The sequence below is a fragment of the Podarcis pityusensis genome, assembly GCF_964106645.2.
Source record: "Podarcis pityusensis genome assembly, chromosome: 2".
In the NCBI taxonomy this organism is placed as follows: domain Eukaryota; kingdom Metazoa; phylum Chordata; class Lepidosauria; order Squamata; family Lacertidae; genus Podarcis; species Podarcis pityusensis.
In genome coordinates, this window is record NC_138029.1 from 63,267,332 (window position 1) to 63,292,973 (window position 25,642).

Consider the following 25,642-nt stretch of genomic DNA (forward strand, 5'->3'; position numbering starts at 1 on the left):
ATCCTATGCCCTTTAAAAAAACATTTTTTGGGGGGAGGCTATTGGGTCGTTTTTATTCTTATTATGTATTTTGTAGTTTTATATCTTGATTTTATTCTGTGAACCACCCTGAGACCCCTGGGTAAAAGGTAAAGGGACTCCTGACCATTCGGTCCAGTCGTGGCTGACTCTGGGGTTGCGGTGCTCATCTCGCTTTATTGGCCGAGGGAGCTGGCCTACAGCTTCCGGGTCATGTGGCCAGCATGACTAAGCCGCTTCTGGCAAACCAGAGCAGCACACGGAAACGCCGTTTACCTTCCCGCCAGAGCGGTACCTATTTATCTACTTGACGTGCTTTTGAACTGCTAGGTTGGCTGGAGCAGGGACCGAGCAACGGGAACTCACCCCGTTGCGGGGATTCGAACCGCGACCTTCTGATCGGCAAGTCCTAGGCTCTGTGGTTTAACCCACAGCGCCACCCGTGTCCCGAGGCCCCTGGGTATAAGACTGTATATAAATTAAATAAATAAATGAATGGCTGTAGTCAGGATTTTTGTGGAGGGGCAGATATTTTCTGGGGGGGGGGCAGAACCTCACTTTGCTATGTATTTTTATTGAATTTTATTGAATGGGAGGGGGGCAGCTGCCCCTCCCTAGCCCCCTTGGTTACGCCCATGAGTATCTAGATGACATTTGAGCTCCCTTCTAACTCTATGATTCTAGTGTTTTGAACCACTTATATAGTGTAAGGATGAAAAAAAGAGAGGTTACCATTTTCTGTTTTATTTCTGCTGCTTGACTCTAGCTGTGCCACAAGCATTAAACACTAAGAATAGCTAATAGTGGGTTTATTCCTTTTGTGAGCTTGTTGCGTCACATGGAAGATGGAGCAAGCTTGTTTTCTCCTGCTCCGGAGGCTAGGACCCAAACCAATGGATTCAAGCTACAAGAAAGGAGATTCGAACTAAACATCCGGAAGAACTTTCTGGCAGTAAGAGCTGTTCGACCGTGGAACAGACTCCCACAAGAGACGGTGAACTCCTTGGAGGTTCTTTGAAGTTGGATGACCATCTGTCGTGTATGATCTATTTGAGATTCCTGCATCGCCGGGGGTTGGACTGGATCACCTTCGGGGTCCCTTCCAACTCCACAACTCTAACACCCGGCGAGCAACCACCTCGCCCTCGAGTACCACGACTTCTGCCCCTTTACAGCCGCACCAAGATTCTTGTTCTATAGACGCCCTGAGCGTCCAACAAACCTCCCTCCCGCAAGGGGCGCGATTCAACTCCATAACCTTCTCTCCTCTCCTAGATAGTCCCTCGGTTCCCTCCTCCCTCCCGCTGTTACCGTAACTCTATGGTTTTCGCCCGCGGCAATCGGCCTGCCTGCCTATTCGCCCGAACGTTCGCCGGCCCGGTGACCTATAGACCCAGGAAGAACTCTCGGGAGCAGAACTTCCGGCACGGCGCTGGTGCTTAAAGCTGTGCTCTGGAGCTGCTCTTAGCAAGGCGTTGAATAGCAATGGAGGCGCCGGGCTCCGCTGAGAGGCTTCCTCGCGAGGCGTGAGCGAAGCGGCCTGGCCGTGGCTGCCCGGTATGCGCGGACGGCGGGGCTCTTCTCCGCTGGGGTATGAGCGGCTCGTCCCGCGCCACCAAGTGAGTCCCGGCCAGGGCAAGTCCGGCCTCGCTCTCGCCTTTAATAGCAGAAGCGCCGGCAGAGCGGGGCGTGGAGTGTGGAGTCCCCACCCGCAAGGCTGTGGGCAGCAGCGCTGGGGGCTGACAGGAGGGTATCGGGTGGGGCTGGGGGAGCGGGAGGCTGACTTTGGGGGCCCTGCCGCTCGCATCCCCAAATGCCCACCCAGCCCCTTATTCTGTTTTCGCACGGCCAGCCAGATGACTTGGCAGGAAGCCCACAAGCAGCAGCTGAGCGCAGCGGCACCTGCCCGCTGTTTGCATCTTCTTGCAGTTTGCTGCCGTTTGCGGTTATACAACTAAGTGCAGAACGGATTCTGTTAAATAAACAAGTGTTGCCTCTGATACTGGAGAGCGTTGTATACCCCTCGACAGCCTTATCTTCCATGGATTTGATTTGGTCTGATCACATGTTTGGTCTGATCACATCTTGTGGTAGTGAATTCTATAGTTCATACTGCACTCTGAAATGGAAGTTTTTGCCCATTGCTGTTTTTCTAGAAAAGGAGGTGCTGGTTCTCACCACGAATGCTTCCTCTGTTCTCTTATAATTGCAATGGCACCCACCTGAGAGGTGCCGGAACTGAGTTCCCGTGAGTTCTAGCTGAAAAAAAGCTCTGGTTTTGCCTGTTTTGAATCTCCCACTATTTGACAGCTCTGGGTTCTAATATTTTGAGACAGGCTCTGGTGTTTGTTTCAACTAAAAGAGGGGTGGAGGCAACTAAACATTCCTGAGTAGATAGGCTTCTATATAACAAAGTGGGGACACAATTCTGATTGAGGCAAGTACTTTTGCATATGGCTACTACAGAGAAAGGTCCTCTTGACTTTAGTGTAAATATCCTTCCTTTATGTAACTCTTATCTATATACTGAGACTAACATTTTTTATTTTGAATATAATTACATATATATAGGATTGGCATTGTCCAGTGCTTTTTCTCTGGGTGCACTCAAGGGTACACAGTACTGGAAACTCCCCCCCCCCCCATGTTAAAGGTGTACTGTAACAACTTCATGGTGAATACCGGCACCTTTTTTTCCTTTTAAAAAAAAAAAGCACTACCATTATCATGTAGGTTTTTTCCCCCCAAGGGAGCCACTGTAAACATATGCTTTAAACCTGTTACTGGGCAGAAAAACCCATAAACTATTGGGGCAGATTTCAAAGTTTTAGTGCACTACAATTCACCATGCTTAGTCCTCATGTTAAGTCTCTTTTGTTTTGCTGCTGTATTCATGAATGAACAGCTGCACTTTTTAAAATGAAACATTCAACCATAATAAACCAGTTCAGATTCTAAGGGCTGCTTCAAACAGAGCAATTTTATTTTCTACACCAGCATTACTTCTATGTAGGGTAATTGGATGTATGTTGTCGTCTGATTTATGCCTATAAGGCAATTGCAACTGTGCACGTGTTGTACATCTGCTGTTTGATGTACCTTTGCTACATGTGCATGCAACGGAATAATGTGTAATAAGTAATATCCATGTATGAAGCAATTGTGTGTGAAATAGCTTTAGGCTTATTTTACAAATGCTCTCAATACATTGAGTGGCAGCTGCTTAGGGCTCAATTTGAGTGTCCAGTTTCAAGAGACATTTATATCCTACAATGCCTGGAGGATGTCAGAAGTACATTCAATTTCTATACTATGTTTTGAAAGCGATAGTTCAAACTCAGCATGGATCTTTCAGCTTTGGTGATTATTGTTAGGATTTTATGACCAGTAATGATTTGAAGAGTGTATAACTTCTTAGAATTTTTCCATAGCAATGGAAGCTCCATATGATGGCAGTGAAGTTACTGTAGTAATGGAGGAAATAGAAAGCACATACACCTTTGCTTCTCCGGTGCCATCTAAAAAGAAGAAGAAATATAGAAGTCCTGGAGATCAAGGGGAAAAGACTAAGAAGCCCAGGTGGGTGATATCTCCCTCCTAAATGGATGTATATTGTATGAAGAGCTTTCCATCTAAGATAACTTTTTTTGTGTGTGTGCATTCCTTTTCCAAAAATGTCAGCTTTGTAGAAGTCCACAAAAGTAACTAGCCTGCAAAATTTTTTGCTAGTTTGCAGGGCGAGATGGGCAGCAGAGGTGGGCCAGAAAGCTCCATCTCTCCTCTAGCAGTTTTCTGCCTTGGGAAGAGGGGGATTTCCTCCTTTTGCAGTGATTTGGTTTCTTTGCTGGGCACAGACTACTCCACCCCTTTTCTGCTAGTCCACTCACTAGTCTGTCTTGAATTCTGTGCACTTGTCTGCGCTCATCCTCTGTCCGCTAGTTAAATATTTCAGCAAAGTAGGTCTTCTTTGTAAAGAGGTAAGAAAAATCAACAGGGCCTTAGGACTGAGAATAGAAATCACTCTGCCATGGATCTTAATTAAAATAAAAAAAAAATCCTTCCAGTAGCACCTTTAAGACCAACTAAGTTAGTTCTTGGTATGAGCTTTCGTGTGCAAGCACACTTCTTCAGATACACTGTGTATCTGAAGAAGTGTGCTTGCACACGAAAGCTCATACCAAGAACTAACTTAGTTGGTCTTAAAGGTGCTACTGGAAGGATTTTTTTTTATTTTGACTATGGCAGACCAACACGGCTACCTATCTGTAAATGGATCTTAATTGAAAAACATAACATCATCACTGGTGCCAGTGTATCTGCTAGTGTATCTGAAAATTTGGATATCTTTTGCTATAAGATCAGTAGGAAAGGTTAAAGTGTTGGATTTGTTCCAGAACTTAAAGTAACACCCAATAATGTCCACCTGCTTGTGCAAAGCAAATCTGCTTGCACAATGAGACAAAAAAAAAAAAAATCTACCTCCTCTAGCACCTTGTTCCAACCCTTCAGAGTAGATTTTGTGGGAGCTTGAGACCTACCAGTGGGGTGAAAGAAAGGAAGGAGAATCCTCCTTGCCTGAGCAGATGCCCTTTTGCTCTCTCCCTGAACGTACAAGGGCAGCAGGAATGTAGTGTGCCTTGTAAATTTGTAGTGGGAAAACTAAGTTTGTTTCAGAAATAATTCAAACTCTTTGAGTGCTTGAGAGAACTCTTGTCTTGTTTACAGTAAAATAACAGTTTACAGCAGGGTAGAGAGAGTATTAGCTGGTCTGTAAATAAATGCTTGGATGCCCCTTGTACTCTTCTTAGGCGTGAAAAGAAAAGTGAGTTTAGGTCAGACAGTCCCTTGCCAACACTCATTCTGTCCCTCTCACAGTCATTTCCTCTGTTTTTCTCGGGTTCAGTTCCTTCAGTACTCATCTGAGTGCCAGAACAGATAATATTGTAAATGAAGGGCTTTGGGACTGAAATAGTAGGTTGAATGGGACCGGGTGTGAAAGTTAAGGCTTTATGTTACATGGAATAAGCCCCTCATTGTGACTGGGTCCATGGCAACTCTAGCTCTGTGAATGATCATGACAGGCATGAAATAAAGGCCTCATGTGCAGAAGCTTCTTGCTTTTCTTCTTTGCTAATCCAGGACTCGGGCTGGGAGGGGGGAAAGCATTGCATGATACAGGATTCACCAGTGATGTAAATCTGCAGATATCCAGCAGGAAAAATAATGCATAGGAACATGGAGGTTCCATTTAGCCTGCAATAGAGCTGATTTCCATGCATGTGACCAATCCTTTTAAAAGCCATCTTACTAGCCATCCTCACATACCATAGTGATTAATTCTAAAAATTAGTCATCAGTTGTGTGGAAGAAGTACTTTTTTTAGCCTGTGTCTTGAACCTATTGTCAGTTTTCTGACTGGGTGACCAAAGTTGAGAGGGAGACAACTTCTCTCTAGACATAGCGAGAGAGGAATGGACACATGAACTAAAGAGGGAAAGAACAATAGTTTTCTTTAAACAAGCCTGCTTCCTAACCCACAGTTTGAAGTTGGCTTGTTTCAGGAAAAATCAGGATTAATATTAAAACACAAGTTTGTTGCTCTAGATCTCAAAACAAACCATGATTAAGCAAAAGCTTCTTCTGGACAGTGAAGAGGGGAGGGCGGAGGATGCAAACTCAAAGCTCACTGTGGCTCATCTTTGTCATGCTCATCTATGGCTTAGTGTGACATCCGAATTCCCCCATTGAAGTTGCTTCCAAGTAATCATGTATAGGGTTGGACTGTTGTTTACCAAATACCTCTTTGAATCTTAATGTGTTTCTCTTTACAAAATACCTTTTTATTTTCTGAATGTTTATTTTAGAGCAAACCTGTAATTGCTGGCCCGGGTTAAGTGGATTTGTTTGCTGTCACTGTAATTTGTGACCGGCTGTAAAAGTCTGGTATTTGCTTGCTTTCCAGATCCGCATACCTTCTATATTATTATGACATATACCTGAAAGTTCAGCAGGAGCTCCCACATCTTCCCCAGTCTGAAATTAACAAGAAGATCAGTGAGAGTTGGAAGCTGCTCAGTGTGGCTGAGAAGAGTTATTATTTGGAGAAGGCCAAATTAGAAAAAGAAGGTCTAGACCCGGTAATTCATCCTAAGTAGCTTCCTTTCATGGCACCTACTGGCATGCAAATATTATGTTTTGCTATATATCGAAACCAGCAAGAAATAAAATACTTAAACATCATGGCCTTTTACTTGCTTTTTCTAAACTCTGCTGCTTACACAGTACTGTGTTTAGAGGTAGCCGGGAATAACTTTTTTTAGTATGGAGGAGCATCTAAGTTTCATTGAGTTTCTGAAATGACTGCACACACGTTTGAGGTATGTGTGCATACCTTATCCGTATGCTTTGCTACAGATAAGGAAGTCTTGGTAGAATTTTGCTTTTGTGGCTTATTTGATATGCCAGGAATGCGTTAAAATAGCCAAACTGATGTATCCTCATGCCCCTTGTTTGCCCTTTTCCATAGAACTCAAAGTTGTCTTCCCTGACTGCTGTGGTTCCAGACATTCCAGGTTTCCGTAAAATCCTCCCGCGTTCAGATTACATAATTATCCCCAAAGGCTCTCTCCAGGAGGAGAGAAGCAAGCAGCACTTGGAACTCTGCGTCACCCAGGGCCAAACAGCATCAGAAGGACTGACAGCTTCTACCAATGTCACAGGTGTTTCCCACAGCACTGTGCAGAACATCCTCTCTGTAGATTCCAGCCACATTGGCATTGCTGAGCAGTGCATTGCCATTGAAGGGGTTTCAGAAGACCCAGCCTCATTTGTTCAGTCAGACACAATAGAAGAAGTTGTTGCATCGGAGATCTTGTCTCATTATGTCAGACCTGATGCACACAAAGGGGCTGGAGATGTTCTCCTGGATGAAGCCTCTTTGGAAGTAAGCGATGGCTATCCCTATCAAGCAGCTAGCGTGGTTATTGAAGAGACCCTGGTAAACAGTTCGGATGCCTCCAATGGGGGCATTGCTGTGACCCAACCACAGCCTTCAGAGGGTCTCTCTGTTGTAGCTGTGGTGACCAGAAGAGTAAGTAAAGCTTTTGAAAGTTTTTTCCTCTTGGCTTTCCTTACTGGGTGATCCAGTGCATTTTTACTGGGAAATAAATTCCACTGGTTCAATGGGACAGATACCTAATGTAATCTGCCTAGATTGCAGCCTTATTCTTGTTGCTGGCCACACTCTTGAATAATTGCAAAACAAAATTTATCCAGTCCTGTAGAGCTTATTCAACAGATCAAGATGGCTGCAATCTTGATCTGTTGAATAGAGATCTGTTGAATAGAGAAGGCTGTAGGTCTTAACTACCACTGCCCTGTTGTTTTGGCATGCTGTGTTTTGTGAATTTTATATTAATGGGGCGGGGAGGACATGCAGTAAAATTGCTAGAACATAGAAAACACACGCAACCCGCTTCTCTCTTCTCTTGTAGGACAGAGAAGAAAGTAATTCGTCAGCGCCTACTGCACAGTTCATTATGCTACCTCTGTCAGCCCATTCTGCTTTGGAAAATCCAACATCAATCAAACTGGTCAGTAAAGGAAGCGCTGATGCCATCTCTCTTGGAAAGGCTCTTCATTTTTCATGCATTGTTTTTAGTTAGGTCTAGAACACACTAAGCCAGTGTCTTATACTGAATCAGACAATCAGTCTTTTAGAATATTACTGTTTCTCTGGATTTTCAGTTCTTTGGGTTTTCCAGTCCTTTTACAGGAGACACTAGGGTCTAAACCCAGAACCTTTGCATATATGTAACATACAGTACATGAGGTGATGAGGGTTAATCCTGCCCTCCTCACTTGTGACTCCTCCGAAAATGCAACTCATGCCATAATTTGGCTTGGAAAAGGCCTCCAATAGCAGGCTACAATTCTTTTAAAACAACAACAATAACAACCTTCATTGCTGGTGAAGTTAGAACAGTTGTGGGTGTATGTCTGCCTGTGAGTATGCATCTGTGTTGTGCTTTTTGTCTGTGTGGCCATGCTCACTTTTGACAACTGTTTTGTGTGAATTACAGAATGTGAGCTGAGGGGTTGTTTTTAAAGTTACTGTTCTTAGCATTTTAGTATCATCAAAAGTTAAAATGGCAGTATTGCTGGCTTATCAACCCGATAACTCTGGGTAAAATGATCTGCCCTAGTTGCCATGCGGAACAGGGATCCAAGTGAAGTAATGAGAGTGATTCTATGCTACTGTCGTGATGCAGTCTTTTAATGATGTTTGACTATACTTAATGATAGGAAGGAAACTTCCAGTTGTGATGTAGTTCTAGCAAAATAATCCATACCCTCTCACTTCAGACAACTACCTACACCCGCAGAGGGCATGGGAATTGCACCAACCCTGGTTGTACATTCACATACGTGACCAGACACAAGCCACCCAAATGTCCAATGTGTGGGAACTTTCTGGGAGGCAAATGGATCCCAAAGGTATGTTTTCAGATGTTAGGAAATGTGACCTTGCACCTCGCTTTTTGTGTTTATTCTTGGCTTTTAATGCATAGAGTAAGTAAGGCTATGGAATGGTTTATTTGTTGAAATGATGACTCTTCAGAGCCTTTGTTCTTGGCAAGAAGTATGTGGATAGGGTTGACTCCATACTGTCAAAAATACTCAAAGCAATTTCCTTCTTTTCATAATTCTACAAGTGGAAAACTTATCTGGGGTGTCCTTTTTCTATCTCAGGCTGAGTTGGGTCTAATAAACTGAAATCAGCCGTTGCTTTCTGCTCTAACTCCTTTTAAAAACATAAAGTTCATTTTTGAACTGCTGTGATAAAAACCTGAGCTCCTCCCCTCCTGCTCCGGCTTGGCACAGTTGATAGTTAAATGAAAGTGAAGAATGATACTTGATCAACCATTCTTATTTAGTTATTTATTCAAAGATTTTATATCCCTCCTTTTGACCTATTAAATGCACATAAAAATATATAATCCACAATACAAATTAAAGCCCAAGGCACTAGTGCCTGATGAAATCAGGAATCAGTGTGGATTTCCTGTTGTCCCAAATGTTTGTTTTTTTAAAGTAAGTTTACCTATTTAAAATTAGCTGAATTGCTCAAAGAAAGAAATCCTTTTTTGTTTTGTTTACATGGTCTCACATCAACTTATTTGATGAGTTGATATTCATTTCACATTTTCAGCCCTGGAGAATTTCGTGTTTTCATTCTCCATGTCTGCCAATTATTATTTACTGAATGGATTTTAATGCAATATGAAGTATATGTGATGCTGACTTTGAATATGCTTTGCCTTTCAGGAGAAGCAGCCTAAAGGCAAAACTGAGCCAACTTCCGGTGTGCCTTTGAAAACATTGGGGCCCAAAAAAAGTCAGCAGCCATTAGCCTTGGGACAGGCTGTGGTTCACGACAGTGCCTCCAAATCTATGCTGGAGAGTTCCGAAGCAGTTACTCAGCTTCTGAATGCTGCCCCTTCTGGGCAGCAGGTGCAGGAAACAGAATGGGAAGAAGTGATCATCTCAGAAGCTCACATCCTTGCAAACAACATGCAGCCAGAGGAGCAAGGAAACGCCACAGCTGTTATTCATCTTCAAGAGGGCATTGTACAGGCAGAGCCTTTATTAGAACAGAAGGACAGGGAGAATGAAGGGCTGGAGGCACAGGCATTGGTGGAGGTAGCGAGTGCTGCCAGCTCCCTTTCAAATCCAGCTTCTGCCACGAAACATCCAACAGGGTAAGTCAGTTTTGTGTGAAATATAGACATTGCATGTCTTGCACTGCTAATTACACTTTTGGCTCCAAATGATTTTCTTGGTGTGCTCCAAGGACGTTTTTGCCTCCCGGGCTTTTCAGAGTAGCTCTTTTAGCATGCTTGCTTTGACACCTTTGAGTCAACACTATCTATATTTTAGTGTCTCTTTTTGACAGATGGCAAGCCTCAGATAAATTACAAGACAGCCACCTTGCTTCTCAAGCAGGTTATGACTGCTGCTGGCATAGCTTAACTGTGGAATTCTCAACTGCGTTTCTTCTCTTTTCAGAGCTGATGCTCTTGGCACTGCACCCAAAGGGCAGGAGCAGAAGAGCAAAGCCAAGCCCAAGCCTTCCTTACTGGCCGCAGCAAGACCCACGAGGGCAATTTTGCCTGCCCCTGTCAGTGTGGCAAGAGAAACCAACACAGAGCAGCCCGCTTGCAGGCAGCCATTTACAAACAATGGTAAAACAAGGGTTACTGTTTGTGTGTGGTGAGGGAAACTGTGTTTTCTGAATGGCAGGACATGAATTGTTGTACCTAGAATTATGCTGGCGGGGTGTGACTGTGAGTGCCACTTAATGACGAGAAGGATTGGATTGTGGTTTCCCATCAAAGCAGTTTTATGTTTCCAGGACTGTCAGTTTCGCAAATGCTTGTAAGAAAAGAGAGCCTGCACATCTGTGCTTTGGTCTCTTTGAGATTCAAAAGTGATTTTGCTACACCACATCCCACACTGCATTTGCTAGACCAGTCAGTGTAAAATGCAACATACTGATGTGCATTGTTCACATATGTTAAATGTTCTGTGCTTGTTTTTTATTTAAGAAAAAAACTCCTGTGTAAGAATCTCAGGACTGAAGCCTAGCACTCTGAAGCAGCTGGGCCAGTCTCCCCTGCAACCACCCAGTCTTGAAGAGCACAAGGTAATGCTGGTTTTTGCCTGAATTCATGCTCTTCTATTGTCTAGGAATGCAATTGTTAGCATGTTACAGAATTCAGTTTTTTCATGTAAAGTGGGGGAAAATTTAGTTTACATAACTCGTTTAATTTCGTGTGGCTTATCCTGCAAACATCAGGCTCTGGCCTACAGATTTCTATTCCTTGGACCCTGAGCATGAACTTCAGGAGCTTGGAAATGCTTCTTGCATTATACTTTGCAAATGTTTCCTAAAATTAAAAAAAATACTCAGTAGTGTGTGTGATACTGTGTAATCTTTTTAATTACTTTATTATTTATCTGTTATGCACTTTAATCCCACCCTTCCTCTAAGAATCACAGGCTGTATACATAGACTCCACCCCTCCATTTTATCCTCATAACAAGGTAGCTTGACTGAGGATGTGTTTGGACCAGAGCGCAGAGTGGGGGTTTGAGCTGGCCTTTCCCCATCCTGGTATGACCTGCTACACTATTATGGTCTCTAGGGGAAATTTCAGTATATAGAGAGAGTATTCTGGCCTGTTCTATTGATAGTGAAGTCGTTTCAAGGCCAGTTCATGCTGGGAACAAGACTTGGTTTTGCTTGCCACCTTCTCACCATGTGTGGTGTGAACTGTAAGATTTGTGTGTAGTCTTCATAATTAATATACTCTGCTCACATAATCCATCCACCCCAGTTCTGTGGCAGACAGTTATATGAGCTGGTCCTACTCGAGTTCAAGCATATGTTTTCAGCCTTTGTTCACTATTTGTTCAGACCATAACCTATGGGAATGTTAGGCTTAATTGCCTAACATTAAAATGCTAGGGTTGCCTTCTGTCTGCAAGCTTTAGGCTGCTCCTGTGCTCCTCTGTGTGTTGTATTTACAGGCCATGCATAATACAAACTGGCCTTCAGACAGCAATTTGCTGTATATTTACGTAAGGGTGAAAATGAATAGTAAAGCATATGAATGGTTTGCTTTTATTGGCGTGAGATGTTTCATGTTTTGTTTTGGTATATAAGTGCCTTGGGAGGGTTTTGCTATAGAGACTAGTGTCCTGGTGATATGTGGAGGGAAATAATCAGAAGTATGTCAGGTACAGATGGCAGCCTAGTAGAATTTCCAACAGTGCATATGACTTGAGTCTTATTTTTTCTCTTGCCTCCTTGATCTCCATTGAAAGCTCCGTGGCAGCACAGACAGCTCAGCATCTCACGTCAAAGTGGTGGAGGTCAAACCAGATGTATTCCCTTCCTATAAGTACAGCTGCACTGTAACCTTGGTGAGAATCCTTTGTCACTGCAGCACCTCAGGAGAATGCAATATGTGGCTTTTTCTCTCTCTCTTGCTTTCTGTTACCAGGTGCATGGTTTTCCTCAAATGAGAACCCCTTGTCTGTTTTTAAAAGTAGGCCACGGTTTTGCTGTGGTTATCATCTTTGATACTGTCAAAGCACTTCAAAGTTTAGAAACTTCTTATTTTAGGAATTGGCCAAGAACTGAGGCTGGTTTAGTTGTATAAACTTCCTTAACTGGTACTGACTTTTAGCTGACTTCTACTGAAAGCACAAGGTGGTGTTGCCCATGCTTTGAACTGCACAGCCCCTTATGAACTGGTTTCTAGGTCAGCTTCTACCTCCCTTTCCATTCATAAGCATTTGCAGTTTGATTTGCCCTGAAACATCACAGCTTCTAGTCAGAGAGCATGTGTGGGTTTCATTTCTCACCCGCTGGTGGTTCATAGTAGTGCAGTGAAATGGAAAGTGTACAGGTTGTTATCTTACTTGACGTTAATCTCTTTTGAACACGGTTTTCCATGACATCTTAATGGAATTCTGCTTCTGTTTTCCCCTTCATCAAAACCAGCATCCAACCCTAACCCTATTATGTTTGCTTGAACCTCATCTAGCTAAATGCTTGCGATAATTCTTGTTAATACTGAAGCAAACAGTTTTCGGTGGTTGTTGGTGTGGTGACTAATGCCATTGCTGATTTTTATGTGTTCAGGGAAAGTGGGGAGTGTAGCAAGTTCTGTAGGTCTAGTATCCTCCTGATACGTGTAAAGCAGATTGGATAAATATTTGGTCTGTCTTTCTTTGTAGGACTTGGGGTTGGCCACTTCACGTGGCAGAGGGAAATGTAAGAATCCTTCTTGCAGTTACGTATACACAAATCGGCACAAACCAAGGATCTGTCCCAGCTGTGGCTACAATCTTGCCAAAGACAGGGCTGAGAAAACAGCAAAATCCCTGGTGAGTTGTGGCTGGTGTTTTGTTTTTTGTTACTCCTTAGAGTTGAGTGTGCTGCGCTAGAAATCTCTTTCCTATTGGCCTGTGGTTTTGAATGTGGTGGGACCTGCTTCTGAGTAAAATTAACTGGTTGGGTTGTATGACAAATGTGTTTAGAAGCTACATTTTATAACTGTTAGTTCTTGATACCATTCTGGTTTACTTTTCAGTGCTGTTTAAAGCGAAAGAAAAGTAGGCTTAATTTTGGGAAGACAAATTCTTTGGCTGCTGTGGGTTTTTTATTTTGGGTTTTTATGCTATATAAAAAGTAAGGCTTGTTTCCTGTTAAAAGGGGTGTGTGGTGGGGCAGAAGCAAGAATTCTTGGAGACTTTCAGGGGGTTGGAAAAAATTTCTGGAAAATAGTTCAAGGGGATATAATAAATTATTATCATTGTTATTTTTACCCTGCCCTTCTGACTGGGTTTCCCCCGCTACTCTGGGCTGCTTCTAGTATTAGCATAACTAATACTAAATGACAGAGTTGTGCAATCTGCATTTTCTTTAAAATCTTTGTTATGTGCTGTTGCTTTGCTGCAACTGTAACCTTGTTGAAGGGTTTGTGGGTGGGTGCTGGGATCACATGCTCCATTCCTAGCTCCTCCCCTCTCATTCATGAATTATCTCTGCTGGTTAAGAGTTAACTATGGTTCAGGATTTTATTGGCATTGTTAGCCATAGTTGGCAAACTACTTTGAGGGTGTGCTCTTAATTAGGGTTTGAAGCTAGCTACAAATCTTGGTTAGCAGAGGACTCTACAGTCAGCTAACGTAAATTCACTAAAGCAAAGCGTGTTTTGTTTTACTATCCTAAAGAGCCCCCTAGTGTTCTTTGATGTACTTAATTTCCAATTCCTTGATGCACTAAATTTGAAGCGGCACTTCTCAGACCTTCTGTAGTTAACAGGCAGCAGGTTAATAATTGAAGACTATTTGCACATTTCGGGTGGGATTCACCTAATAAACCCCATCAGTGGAAGACCTGCACCAGGGCTACCACTTGCACAACAGGGCTTCCCCTCTCTTCCCTCACAGTGCCCACCCCCCTGCACAAATCCCAAATTGGCACTCGGGAGGCCAGGAGAATCCCCATAACTGTGGGGGGGGGGAGGAGGGATCCTTCTTTCGGGCAAGCTGAAATGCTTGAGAGACGCAACATGGGACTGAATTCCATTCTTCATACACCTGTGAGAGTGTGTGGACTCTTCCACAGTTGACCTTAGCCTTCTTTAGGTATTCAAAAGAATGTGTGAGGGCTCATACTGGGTAGGGGTGTGTGGGCTCATGGGCAGCAGCTCTGCCCCTTCATTTCCTAGCCTTAAACTGTTTCTGTGCAAAGGTCCGCAGGGAGATTCTAATTGTGTTTGGCTGAATATGGTTAGAATCTCCCCTGCAATAGGGAACCCTGTGTAGTCAGGCTTTCTGTTTGAGCTGGGGCTCAGCACACCCTTGAGAGTATTACCAAATCACTGTTTTTGTCTAGTCTTCACACAAATAGCAGAAAATAAGATCATTTTTGAACCCACAAACATCTTGGCAGATAAAACGAATCTTTCTTTCTAGGAGGTCACCTCTAGCCCTGCAGATGTGCTGAACACCAGTGAGCCTCTAATTCAGTCCCAAAAAGAAGTCCAGCGTCAGTCCACCTTACAGCTTCTTCGCAAAGTAATACAGATACCGGAGAACGAATCGGAGCTGGCTGATGTTTTTGCACTGATTCATGAACTCAATAGTTCGCGGCTCATCCTGTCCAATATGAATGAGGAGACGGTCACCATCGAGCAGACCTCTTGGTCGAACTATTACGAGTTTCCATCATCCCAGTGCCTTCTCTGTAGCAGCCCTTTGTTCAAAGGAGGACCAAAGTGAGTGAAGAATTGCATTGATTGCCATTCTTCTCAAGCAGATGGGGGCGTGTCTCCAAATGTCACTGTACTCCCAGCTCCAGTCAGTCTGTGGCTGAGGTGGGGGTGGGTGGGTTCTGACTGAGCAATACCTGGAGGCCGCAGGTTCCCTGCTCCTATTCTAGAGGGCTTGCTCTTTAAAAGATAATTTTCCTTGCTCTCATAACCAGTTTGTGCATTTCGAATCGTAAGTAAAGTGTAGCACCTGCATTTTAGTCATATGTGCCTCATTGGTGGTAAACAAAACTGACAAATCAAATCGCATGGACAAGCTAGTCTACCAGGACTAGTAAGGCTATTGGCCGCTATGTTTGTGTGTCGCTTTCTCCAACATACCGCAGGTCCTGAAACTAGAATTATATTTCCTTCTCTCTTTTTTTTCCTTGAGAAAATGAAGTGTGATTTGAACATCCAGATTTTCTGCATCTATGTACCCATAGTAGGGTGGAGGTGCTGTCTAAAGAGGCATTGCTTCTGTGGATTCTAGCTCTTTTGTTCTATTTACAGGTTATGTACTAAGAAATATGAGAAAGAAGCAGACAAATCTGGCTGCAGTTTTTCTTCTTTTTTATGCTGAGTTTTATCTGTGACATACATTTGTGTTTTTGTTTTTAGGCTGAATCTAAGAAAATATTTACTGTTGTCTTTTTATTGGCAAACCGCTTAGAGATTTTATTATATTCAGTGGTATTGAAATTGTTGCTTGTGAACAAACAAATATTACTTAGATTTATTATTATTTACTCATTGAATTTATATTCCGCCCTGTACCTGGAGGTCTCAGGGCAATTCACAGAATAAAATCAAAATATGAAACCACAAAATACACTTCAAACACACCATCAGCATGGCTTTTCCCTCCAACTGGAGATAACCTGTGTTTTAGGCTGTGTTTAGATTTCCAGGAAGGGGTTAAGGTAACTACTTTCAGCTAAGCGTTTGATCCTACTTGTGTCTTTCCTGGCATTTCTTAAATTGAAAACAATTTCCTTTCCATCTATTGTCATAGTTCTCTTGCGGGTCCTCAAGAGTGCTGGTTGTTGACAGCTAATCGGCTGCAGGTGGTCACTGCTCAGCTCAAGGTGTGCGTGAATGTGCAGTGCTTGGCTCTCCACAGCTTCAATGATATATACACCGGTAAGAAACTGTATCAATAAACTAGTATATTGGAGCCCTAAGCTTCAAAGGGGGGGTGTATAAAAGTGTGTCATGTGCATTCTGTTCTTCTGTTGTGATTTTTATGTGTTTCTTCTTCATGAGGCTGTGCTGTGTGCTTGAATGTGAACAGAGTTTCTGAACTTGGGATCTGAGCTATCTTCTGAATTTCTAAATCCATAGTAAGAGCTGTCTTTGTTTTTGTTTTCAATTGTAGGCTTGTTTAATGTGGGCAACAAGCTTTTGGTGAGCCTGGACCTTCTGTTTACAATAAGAAATCATATTAAACTCGGAGAGGATCCTAAAGTGGCAGTCAGCAGCATCTTGGAATCGGTGCAGGAGCAGACCGGTATTGATAATTCTCTTTCTCCTTCTTTTCCAACAGCTTTTCACCCTTAGTTTGCTTGGAAATAGGATGGTTTTTCTGTGAGGGGGTTTAAAGTAATTGGCTTTTTCCAACCAGCTCTTTTCAAATTAAGACTCCCCTGCACTTTATTTGATGAGCTTGTGAAAACGCCTGTTACTCATTCAGAAATCTACCCAGCAGTTGTGACTGCTGAGTCAACAGTTTTTAGCCACCATTTAACATTTTCTCCTTGAGAAAACAGTGGCGAATCAAGGACTATTTTAGCAGATTACCTGGATGCTTTATTTAATCAGCTGACTATTGTGGAATGGAGGGCTTTGTAAGAGAGATTAGTATTTTAGCTACACAGGACTATAGGCAAAAGGGCCTGTTGGTATGATGTTCAGCTGAAAGACTGAATGAATGCTTTTCCTGTGTCCCAAAATATGCAGAAGGTGAGACTACAGAACCTACCCAGCAGGATTGTCTGACATCTTTGGATAGGGATTTGCTGGCAGTGTAAAGTTGCCTTCACTTGATCATTGGGTAGTTTTTCTTCTGCTTTTCCAAGAATAGAATGTGAAAGTTACTGAATTAAGCTGACTTTCTTTTTGCTCAGCCATGGTTTCCCAGCCATTGTGACTGACTGTTGTGTCAGTGCAAGTATTCTTCTTTATGCAATAGAATGTGGAGAAGGGGGAAAGTCCTATTGTGCCGATGGTAAGCCTTGTGTGAGCACAATTATTTAGTTGAATACTGCACTATGTCTGTGAGTGGCAAATTCTGGAAATGTGTTGGATTCGCTGTAGGTGTAGCTACAACTGGAGTGCAGGGGAAAGGAAGCAGTGCCTGTTTCCCGACACACCTTTGCTGTGGGTGCAGTAAGGCAGTCATACAGAGTACATAGCCTGTTCTGTTCCCTGTCATCTCTGGGGACCTACACAGGTGGAAATATCGCAGTGTACCTGAATTAAAGGGAGCAGCATTGCTCAGATAAAATTTCTGGGTAAATTGTAATTCAAGTAGTACTTCTGTGACTTTCCAGTGAGAGTACAGAGCTGGAAAATAGGCAGCGCAGAAGTATGTTCCTTCAAGCTTAGTATTACCATTTATTCTATTGTCCTTCCCACAAAATCCCATTCTTAGGGATGACGATTGTCTGAGGCTTCCAGACTAGTTAAATGGTTCTCTTTTTATCCCTAGAGAGAAACCTGAGCACTGAGGAGCTCACTCAGCTGGAGGAACTGCTATGTAATGGCTATTGGGCCTTTGAGTGCCTCACTGTCCGAGACTACAATGATATGATCTGTGGAGTCTGTGGCATCGCACCCAAAGTTGAAATAGCCCAGAGGAATGTGGAAAATGTTTTGCTGCTGAAAAATATTGAGGTAGATTATCTTAGGCATGCGTCACGTGCTCCAGTCATACCTTGAATTCTGCTGCTTGTTGTATTTGTTTGTAGTGCTACTATGTACTGGCTCAGTTTATAGCCTTGTTTGTTCCAAAGGAGGAAAGTGAGAAATTCGCAGCAAAATTTCTCAGGGCATTCTCTTCCGCAAACCTCTTCCTGAAGTTCTGAGAAGTGAGTGGGGGGTACTGGGGCAACCCAGAGCTAATGATACTGTGAAATTCAAAGTGGAAAGAAGAATTGATTTCTGTGTGTAGAGTTGACTAGGGCATATAATTGTCTTAAAATTAAGTTATTGGTTGATATTTTTCTTACGCTCTTCTTCCAATGCTAGTTTACTTGGCCAGAATTCTTGGCGTCTAGTGAAGTAAACGTGGAAGACTTTTGGTCCACCATGGAGACGGAAGTGATAGAGCAGGTGGCATTCCCCTCCAGCATCCCAATCACAAAGTTTGATGCCTCTATCATCTCCCCCTTCTTCCCACCACTGATGAGGGGCACCGTGGTTGTCAACACAGAGAGAGAGAAGAACCTTGAAGCACATATAATGCCAGGTAACTTGTTTCTCTGGAATGGTAGCTTTATATGGTGTCCAAAAGGACACTAAGAACTGAGCACCAAGGCAGGAAGTTTAGCCTTAAGAATGTGTGCTTTTAAAAAGGCTGATGGAATAGGCGAGGGCTGAGTAGAATGCCAACTCTGTATGAACACTTCTGGAAAAATATTTCCCACAGTGAGCTGCCTTAGGGAAGCAATAATTTTTTTTTACGCTTTCTATCCTGTTTTGTGCCCATAGAGCCTATGCACATTGGTACAACATCTGCTAGAATACCCTTAGGTTGGCCTGCGTGCAGAAGCTTCATGTTGGCCACATTAAGGTGTAAGGAATGTTTTAAACATTATCATTTTTCCCTATGGAGCACCACATCACTGGGAAGACCTTTTAGACCAGGCATAGGCAAACTCGGCCCTCCAGCTGTTTTGGGACTACAGCTCCCATCATCCCTAGCTAACAGGACCAGTGGCCAGGGATGATGGGAATTGTAGTCTCAAAACATCTGGAGGGCCGAGTTTGCCTATGCCTGTTTCAGACAAAGGTCTTGTGCCCTCAGTTTCATCTTGCCAACTTCTGGTGCTCAGCTTAGATGCTTGATGTCTGTCATTCTAGGAATTCAGAATTTGTGAAGTGGCTTAGCTTACTGTATTCTGGTGCAAGGCAAGGACTGTTTTGTTATTTGTAGAATTAATTAAAATGTTCTCTTCTAAGTGAGAATTACACCTTGCTCTTTAGGTAATGCAAGTGTTCTAGTGAGGCTGATTCAGGACGAAACCTGTAAAATGGAGCAGATTGGTTCATATAGTGAGGAAGAATTGCAGAATTTCTTGACCCAGTGCAGCGTTCCCTGGGAGGCAGAGGACTCGAAGGTAATGGAGGTATTCTGTAAGCACATAGCAATCCGTGACTTTTGAAGTGTGTGCTGCTTCCGTGTCCTCTTGGGATTCAATTACAGAGGGAAACAGAAGCATATAGTATCACTTCAGTATGTTTGGAAAAGTAAATGGCTTGATGATAGTACTGTGCAATTCATATTGAAGCTTCATGGTATTATCAAGAGAAGCCTCTTTTTTTTTGGCATTATACAGACCAGCGTTCACCAGCCTGGTGTCCTCCAGATGTTTTGGACTACAATGGTGCTGGCTGGGACTGCATCTGGAGGGCACCAGGCTGGTGAAGGCTGATACAGACATAGTCTATAAGCTTATCTCAAAATATTCTTCTGAGGCCCTTCTTCATGTGCCCCCTTCATGAGAAGGCTGGAGGGTGGCAACACAAGAATGGGCCTTTTCTGCAGTGGCTCCCCATTTGTGGAATGCTCTCCCCAGGGGGGTTCGCCTGGAGTCTTCATTATACACCCTTAGGCACCAGGTGAAAATGTTCCTCCTAAACAAAGCCTTTGGCGGAGTCACATCCAATGCCCTTTTAATATTGGGGGGGGGGGGGTTCTTGGGTTGTTTTGTTTTTATGTTTATAATGTAGTTTGTGTTTTTATATTGTGATTTTATGTTGTAACTGCTCTGAGACCTGTGGGTATGTAATGCGTAAATAACACCCAAATGTTTTCCCAAGTTGAAAACACTTCCTGGAGGTAATATGGTAAAATCTATTTGAGAATATATCATTTAAAAATATGAGGCTGTGATGGGAATAGGGTATTTCATGAAAAAATAAAACTGGAGAGTCTGGGGGTTTTGACCCTTGCAACCTTTACATGAACTTATAACTACACCACGTTTTGTCTTCCTGTTTTGTCTCTCTCATGCTGATCTTTCTCTGTGACATATTCCGTAGGAGCAGCTGTGTCTTTCTCTTCTGGCTCTATATGATTTTGTACAGAATGGGACCCAGATCAGTCAGCCCCCAGCACACTTCACTGGAGGGAAAGTCTACAAAGTCTGTCCACACCAGGTGAGGATTAAAAATTGCACTAGTAAGTTTAAATAAGCCTGTTTCATAACATGGTTTGAACTCCTCCTTACGGTTCCCCAAGAAGAAGGATCATAGAATCATAGAGTTGGAAGAGACCACAAGGGCCATCGAGTCCAACCCCCTGCCAAGCAGGAAACACCATCAGAGCACTCCTGACATATGGTTGTCAAGCCTCTGCTTAAAGACCTCCAAAGAAGGAGACTCCACCACACTCCTTGGCAGCAAATTCCACTGTCGAACAGCTCTTACTGTCAGGAAGTTCTTCCTAATGTTTAGGTGGAATCTTCCTTCTTGTAGTTTGGATCCATTGCTCCGTGTCCGCTTCTCTGGAGCAGCAGAAAACAACCTTTCTCCCTCCTCTATGTGACATCCTTTGGTATATTTGAACATGGCTATCATATCACCCCTTAACCTCCTCTTCTCCAGGCTAAACATGCCCAGCTCCCTTAGCCGTTCCTCATAAGGCATCGTTTCCAGGCCTTTGACCATTTTGGTTGCCCTCCTCTGGACACGTTCCAGTTTGTCAGTGTCCTCCTTGAACTGTGGTGCCCAGAACTGGACACAGTACTCCAGGTGAGGTCTGACCAGAGCAGAATACAGTGGCACTATTACTTCCCTTGATCTAGATGCTATACTCCTATTGATGCAGCCCAGAATTGCATTGGCTTTTTTAGCTGCCGCGTCACACTGTTGGCTCATGTCAAGTTTGTGGTCAACCAAGACTCCTAGATCCTTTTCACATGTACTGCTCTCAAGCCAGGTGTCACCCATCTTGTATTTGTGCCTCTCATTTTTTTTGCCCAAGTGCAATACTTTACGTTTCTCCCTGTTAAAATTTATCTTGTTTGTTTTGGCCCAGTTCTCTAATCTGTCAAGGTCGTTTTGAAGTGTGATCCTGTCCTCTGGGGTGTTAGCCACCCCTCCCAGTTTGGTGTCATCTGCAAATTTGATCAGGATGCCCTTGAGTCCATCATCCAAGTCGTTGATAAAGATGTTGAATAAGACCGGGCCCAAGACAGAACCCTGTGGCACCCCACTAGTCACTCTTCTCCAGGATGAAGAGGAACCATTGATGAGCACCCTTTGGGTTCGGTCAGTCAGCCAGTTACAAATCCACTGAGTGGTAGCATAGTCAAGACCGCATTTTACCAGCTTCTTTACAAGAATATCATGGGGCACCTTGTCAAATGCCTTGCTGAAATCAAGGTAGGCTACATCCACTGCGTTCCCTTCATCTACCAGGCTTGTAATTCTGTCAAAAAACGAGATCAGGTTAGTCTGACACGACTTATTTTTCAGAAATCCATGCTGACTATTGGTGATCACAGCATTCCTTTCTAGGTGCTCACAGACTGTTTGCTTAATGATCTGCTCCCTGGTATTGATGTCAGACTGACTGGGCGGTAATTATTTGGGTCCTCTCTTTTCCCCTTTTTGAAAATAGGGACAACATTTGCCCTCCTCCAGTCTGCCGGGACTTCGCCTGTTCTCCAGGAATTCTCAAAGATGACTGCCAGTGGTTCTGAGATCACATCTGCCAGTTCTTTTAATACTCTTGGATGCAGTTCATCTGGCCCTGGAGACTTGAATATATCTAAACTAGCCAAGTATTCTTGTACTATCTCCTTAGTTATTCTGGGCTGTGCTTCCTCTGCTGAATCATTTGCTCCAAATTCTTCAGGTCGGGCATTGTTTTCTTTATCGGAGAAGACTGAGGCAAAGAAGGCATTGAGGAGTTCAGCCCTTTCTGTGTCCCCTGTTTGCATTTCACCATCTTCTCCTCTGAGTGACCCCACTGTTTCTTTGTCAGGAGGAGCATGCAGATCCCAAGATTGCTGCATCTACTTCCCTTTGCAACAAACCATAGCTTATTGATATGTCTTTGGATCAGGGAACATGCTCAGGACAGTCCATGCTCTTTTCTTGACCGTCACCCTAGAGAGAAACTTAGACTGAATCTTCCTCTATAGAATTCAAGTTGTTCATTTGAAGAGAGGCTTAAGTTATCAGGGCAGCATTTGAGAAGTTTAGGGTGGAACCTGAGACGTGCTTCCTTATCTTCCAGTGCTTTGCACCAAATCAATTACACTTTTTTATCTCCCCAGGTTGTGTGTGGCTCAAAATACATTGTGAGGGGGGAAAGCCCCCGGGACCACGTGGACCTCCTGGCCTCTTCACGCCACTGGCCACCAGTCTATGTGGTAGACTTGGCCTCCTCTGTGGCATTGTGTGCAGATATCTGCTATCCTGACTTGACTGCTCAGATGTGGGGGAGGAACCAGGGCTGCTTCTCTGACCCCATGGAGCCATTAAAGGTTAGTTGCCTTGCACCGGTGCACTGTTTTCAAAGCTAGTGAGATTATCAAGGGCAAGCTTGTCTTCTTAGGAGGTGCCTTTAAGAGAAGGTGCTAAGGTGGTGGGGTTGTTTTTCAGATAACATGAGCTACAACTTCCTAAGGCATATGCTATCTTTCTGACATTATTTTGCCTACTGTAACTTCATTAAGGTCTAATTTTGAGCAGTATAATTACTCTGATCAGACAGTATGGGTGTTAAACTTCTACAGCTGAGTTACCTCTGCAGTCGTCTTCTGCCTTCCTTTTTAGCTCCTACTCCCCTTTGTCCATCTCAGTGTGTGTCAGCTTAAGCAACACATTTCAATGAGAAATGGTTCTCTGTGTTATGTGTTTTTAGAATTCATTTGTTTTTAGTTAGGCAACAAATAGAAGGCCATGTAAATTGGTAAGAATGAGAAAGACAGCCCAATATGTGTTAAACTTATTTTAACATTGCTATAACCTGGGAACCTTGCGGTGAAGGACGGCTAAGGAATTCAGTAATAATAGCAGTAGTATTTTTATCCTAATTGTTCATTGTAGGAAAATCGGCCCCAAACTGGTATTACTTCTCTAAGCAATAATTTTGGGCTTTTCTCTCCCTCCCCTCTTCCTCACTGATGGGGTTATGTAAATAAATATGAATACAAATGTATGTCCTATTTCAAATGCTTGGCATGGGTTTTTATTTATATCTTAGTCCATAGCTTGATCCATACATTTGTCTTGCTGTGGAAATAGTCAAGTATTATTCCTGCTGTACAGATGCAGAACTGAGCATGTTAAAGTGTATGATTTACTCAAAGAATCTTGGACTAATTAGAGGTTCAGATCTAGTTGCCCGTATGATACCATGCTGACTCTTCTTAAGATATTTCTCTTATTGCTTAGGCACTTCTGAAGGAGGAAATTGCAAACATTATTCTAATACATGAAAGGTAACTTCCCCCCTTTCTCTTTCATCAGTTTGTGTCTTGCCCAGAACTTCTTGACAGACACTACAATGTAGATATGACCAGTGCTGAACATTCCGTTCAGCATCCTGTCACCAAATCAGCGTCTCGACGAGTAGTTCACACCGGGACAGAGCAGAGCACTCAGGGGGACGCAACAGCTCAGTACCGTTCCCTCTCCGTTTGCCGGGAACTGGAACCCTACGGTGCTATCATTACAGCCATCAATGACAGCAAAACCAATAACGTCCGTCAGAGGCCTATAACCTTTGACAACGCAACGCACTATTATCTTTATAATCGCCTGATGGATTTCCTCTCCAGCCGTGAGATTGTGAACAAGCAGATTCACGAGATTGTACAGAGCTGCCAGCCAGGTGAGGTGGTGATCCGGGATACTTTGTACCGCCTTGGTGTGGCTCAGATCAAGACAGAAATGGATGAAGATGAGGAGATCCAAGGGGAGGATGGTGTTGCATAATAACATGGTCTGAGGTGGTCATCTTAGCCATAGGAAAGAGAGCTAGGCTGCAGATACTCTGGGCAGCTGTCACTCAGATACGCCCCAGGCCTGAGCAGCTTTGACAGCTTATGCTGACCAAAGAGTTGTGTGCTTCCATTAAAATCTGGATTGGGTTTTTGATCTGCAGACCAGCTAGCTGAAAACAGGCAGGTTTCTCCTCCCCAGGAGCTACTTGAATCCCTAAGCCCGCTGGGATAGCGTGCTGAACGGGAGAAGACAAAGGGTTTCCAGTGGCCTGAAATTTGCAGAAATGGATTTGCAGAGGATCATCAAACCTGTTTTTCGAAGTGTGTATGTTGCTGGGTATCGGGATCATAACAGGAGACGACAGGGAGCCGCAAGCTTGTGTGACTCTCCCAATATTATACCCTGAAGTGGGTGACCATAATAGATCAATGAGCATTTGGAGCCCCAGCTGCTACTTGGTTCCGTTCTGAAAAGACTTGAACTTAGACTGACTTTCAACACCAGTCAGTGTTTGAAGGGGTGAGAGCACATCTGCTCCTCCAACTCATTCTGGCTCTACCTGAGAAGCTTCTATGTTTATTTAGTGGTTGAAATCCAGAGTGAGCTAAAGTTTTAATGGCTCCGTGCATTAAGGTAAGAGCTGTTCTGCTGTAGGTTATAATTATCCTGGCTAGCATAGTTATTATAAAGGTTCTTCAGGGATTTCTGTGTTTTGGATGAAGCATCTGGATCAGGAGAGGATTTTCAGGCACTTTACATCCTATCCATGGACTTGATAGAAGATTGTCTGTTGCTATTTCTAGTAACATTATTAAAGAGTATTTGTGCATTGGTAGTGGGATTCAGTGAACACAGCCCAACAAGAGATGCTTTTATTATTTCCCCAGCTGATGCCTGTTAGGGAAGGTGTGCAACACTTACTGCCTGGGCTCTTTGCAAACCACTATGTATGTTCCATTTCCAACATTTACAAAACTGACTTGGGCAAATTTAATATGGTTATATTCACTCCAACACTTTGTCTTGAGGAGACCAGCATTCTTCCTCCTGTGTAATATGTTGAAATGTGGTGTGTCAACTCTTTGCATTATTACCCACTGATTCCCATTCACTCTTGCCCATCCATAAATCTGGAAAGTGAAAATGGATTTCCACTATAGCTGAAAGCAGGAAATTCTGGAACGTAGGGGAAGAGTTTCCACTGTTTTATTCAGATTTGTGGTGTGGTTTTAAAAACTTCCTTCCATGAAGGATTCTAATGTGTATTGTGCTGTAAAACAAACCACCACCATAATGAATTTTCAAGCAAAGCTTGTGATTTGCTGTTAAAAATGCTAATTTATGAATGACACTTTTACAGTCAGTGAAAACTTTAATAAATTATCTCTTCCAGTCTTTGGAGGGTGAAACTATTTGGCCTACTGTGGAATTTGTTGTATGGCACCCTAAGGCTGTTGAAAGTGACTTGAAATACTGCTCCAAAGTTCAAGATCATAGTTACCCAAGATGTGGAAGGGAAAGGTTTTGTGAGGTCTGTATCATGTTAAGATTAA

The 25,642-nt window shown here is 43.3% G+C and overlaps 1 protein-coding gene across 1 annotated transcript; it reads left to right on the forward strand.

Annotated features, from left to right (window-relative positions):
* Positions 1–1,420: 1,420 nt before the first annotated feature.
* HMGXB3 (HMG-box containing 3) lies at positions 1,421–25,501 on the forward strand. The gene is made up of 20 exons (XM_080991335.1): positions 1,421–1,637; positions 3,450–3,597; positions 5,981–6,155; positions 6,545–7,108; positions 7,512–7,610; positions 8,383–8,514; positions 9,346–9,779; positions 10,087–10,262; positions 10,626–10,723; positions 11,908–12,006; positions 12,826–12,975; positions 14,572–14,873; positions 15,922–16,049; positions 16,285–16,416; positions 17,617–17,801; positions 18,156–18,375; positions 19,113–19,246; positions 20,172–20,288; positions 22,415–22,624; positions 23,613–25,501. The coding sequence occupies exons 2-20, from the start codon at positions 3,452–3,454 to the stop codon at positions 24,078–24,080; spliced, it is 3,969 nt and encodes a 1,322-aa protein (XP_080847461.1). The 5' UTR covers positions 1,421–1,637; positions 3,450–3,451; the 3' UTR covers positions 24,081–25,501.
* Positions 25,502–25,642: the final 141 nt, after the last annotated feature.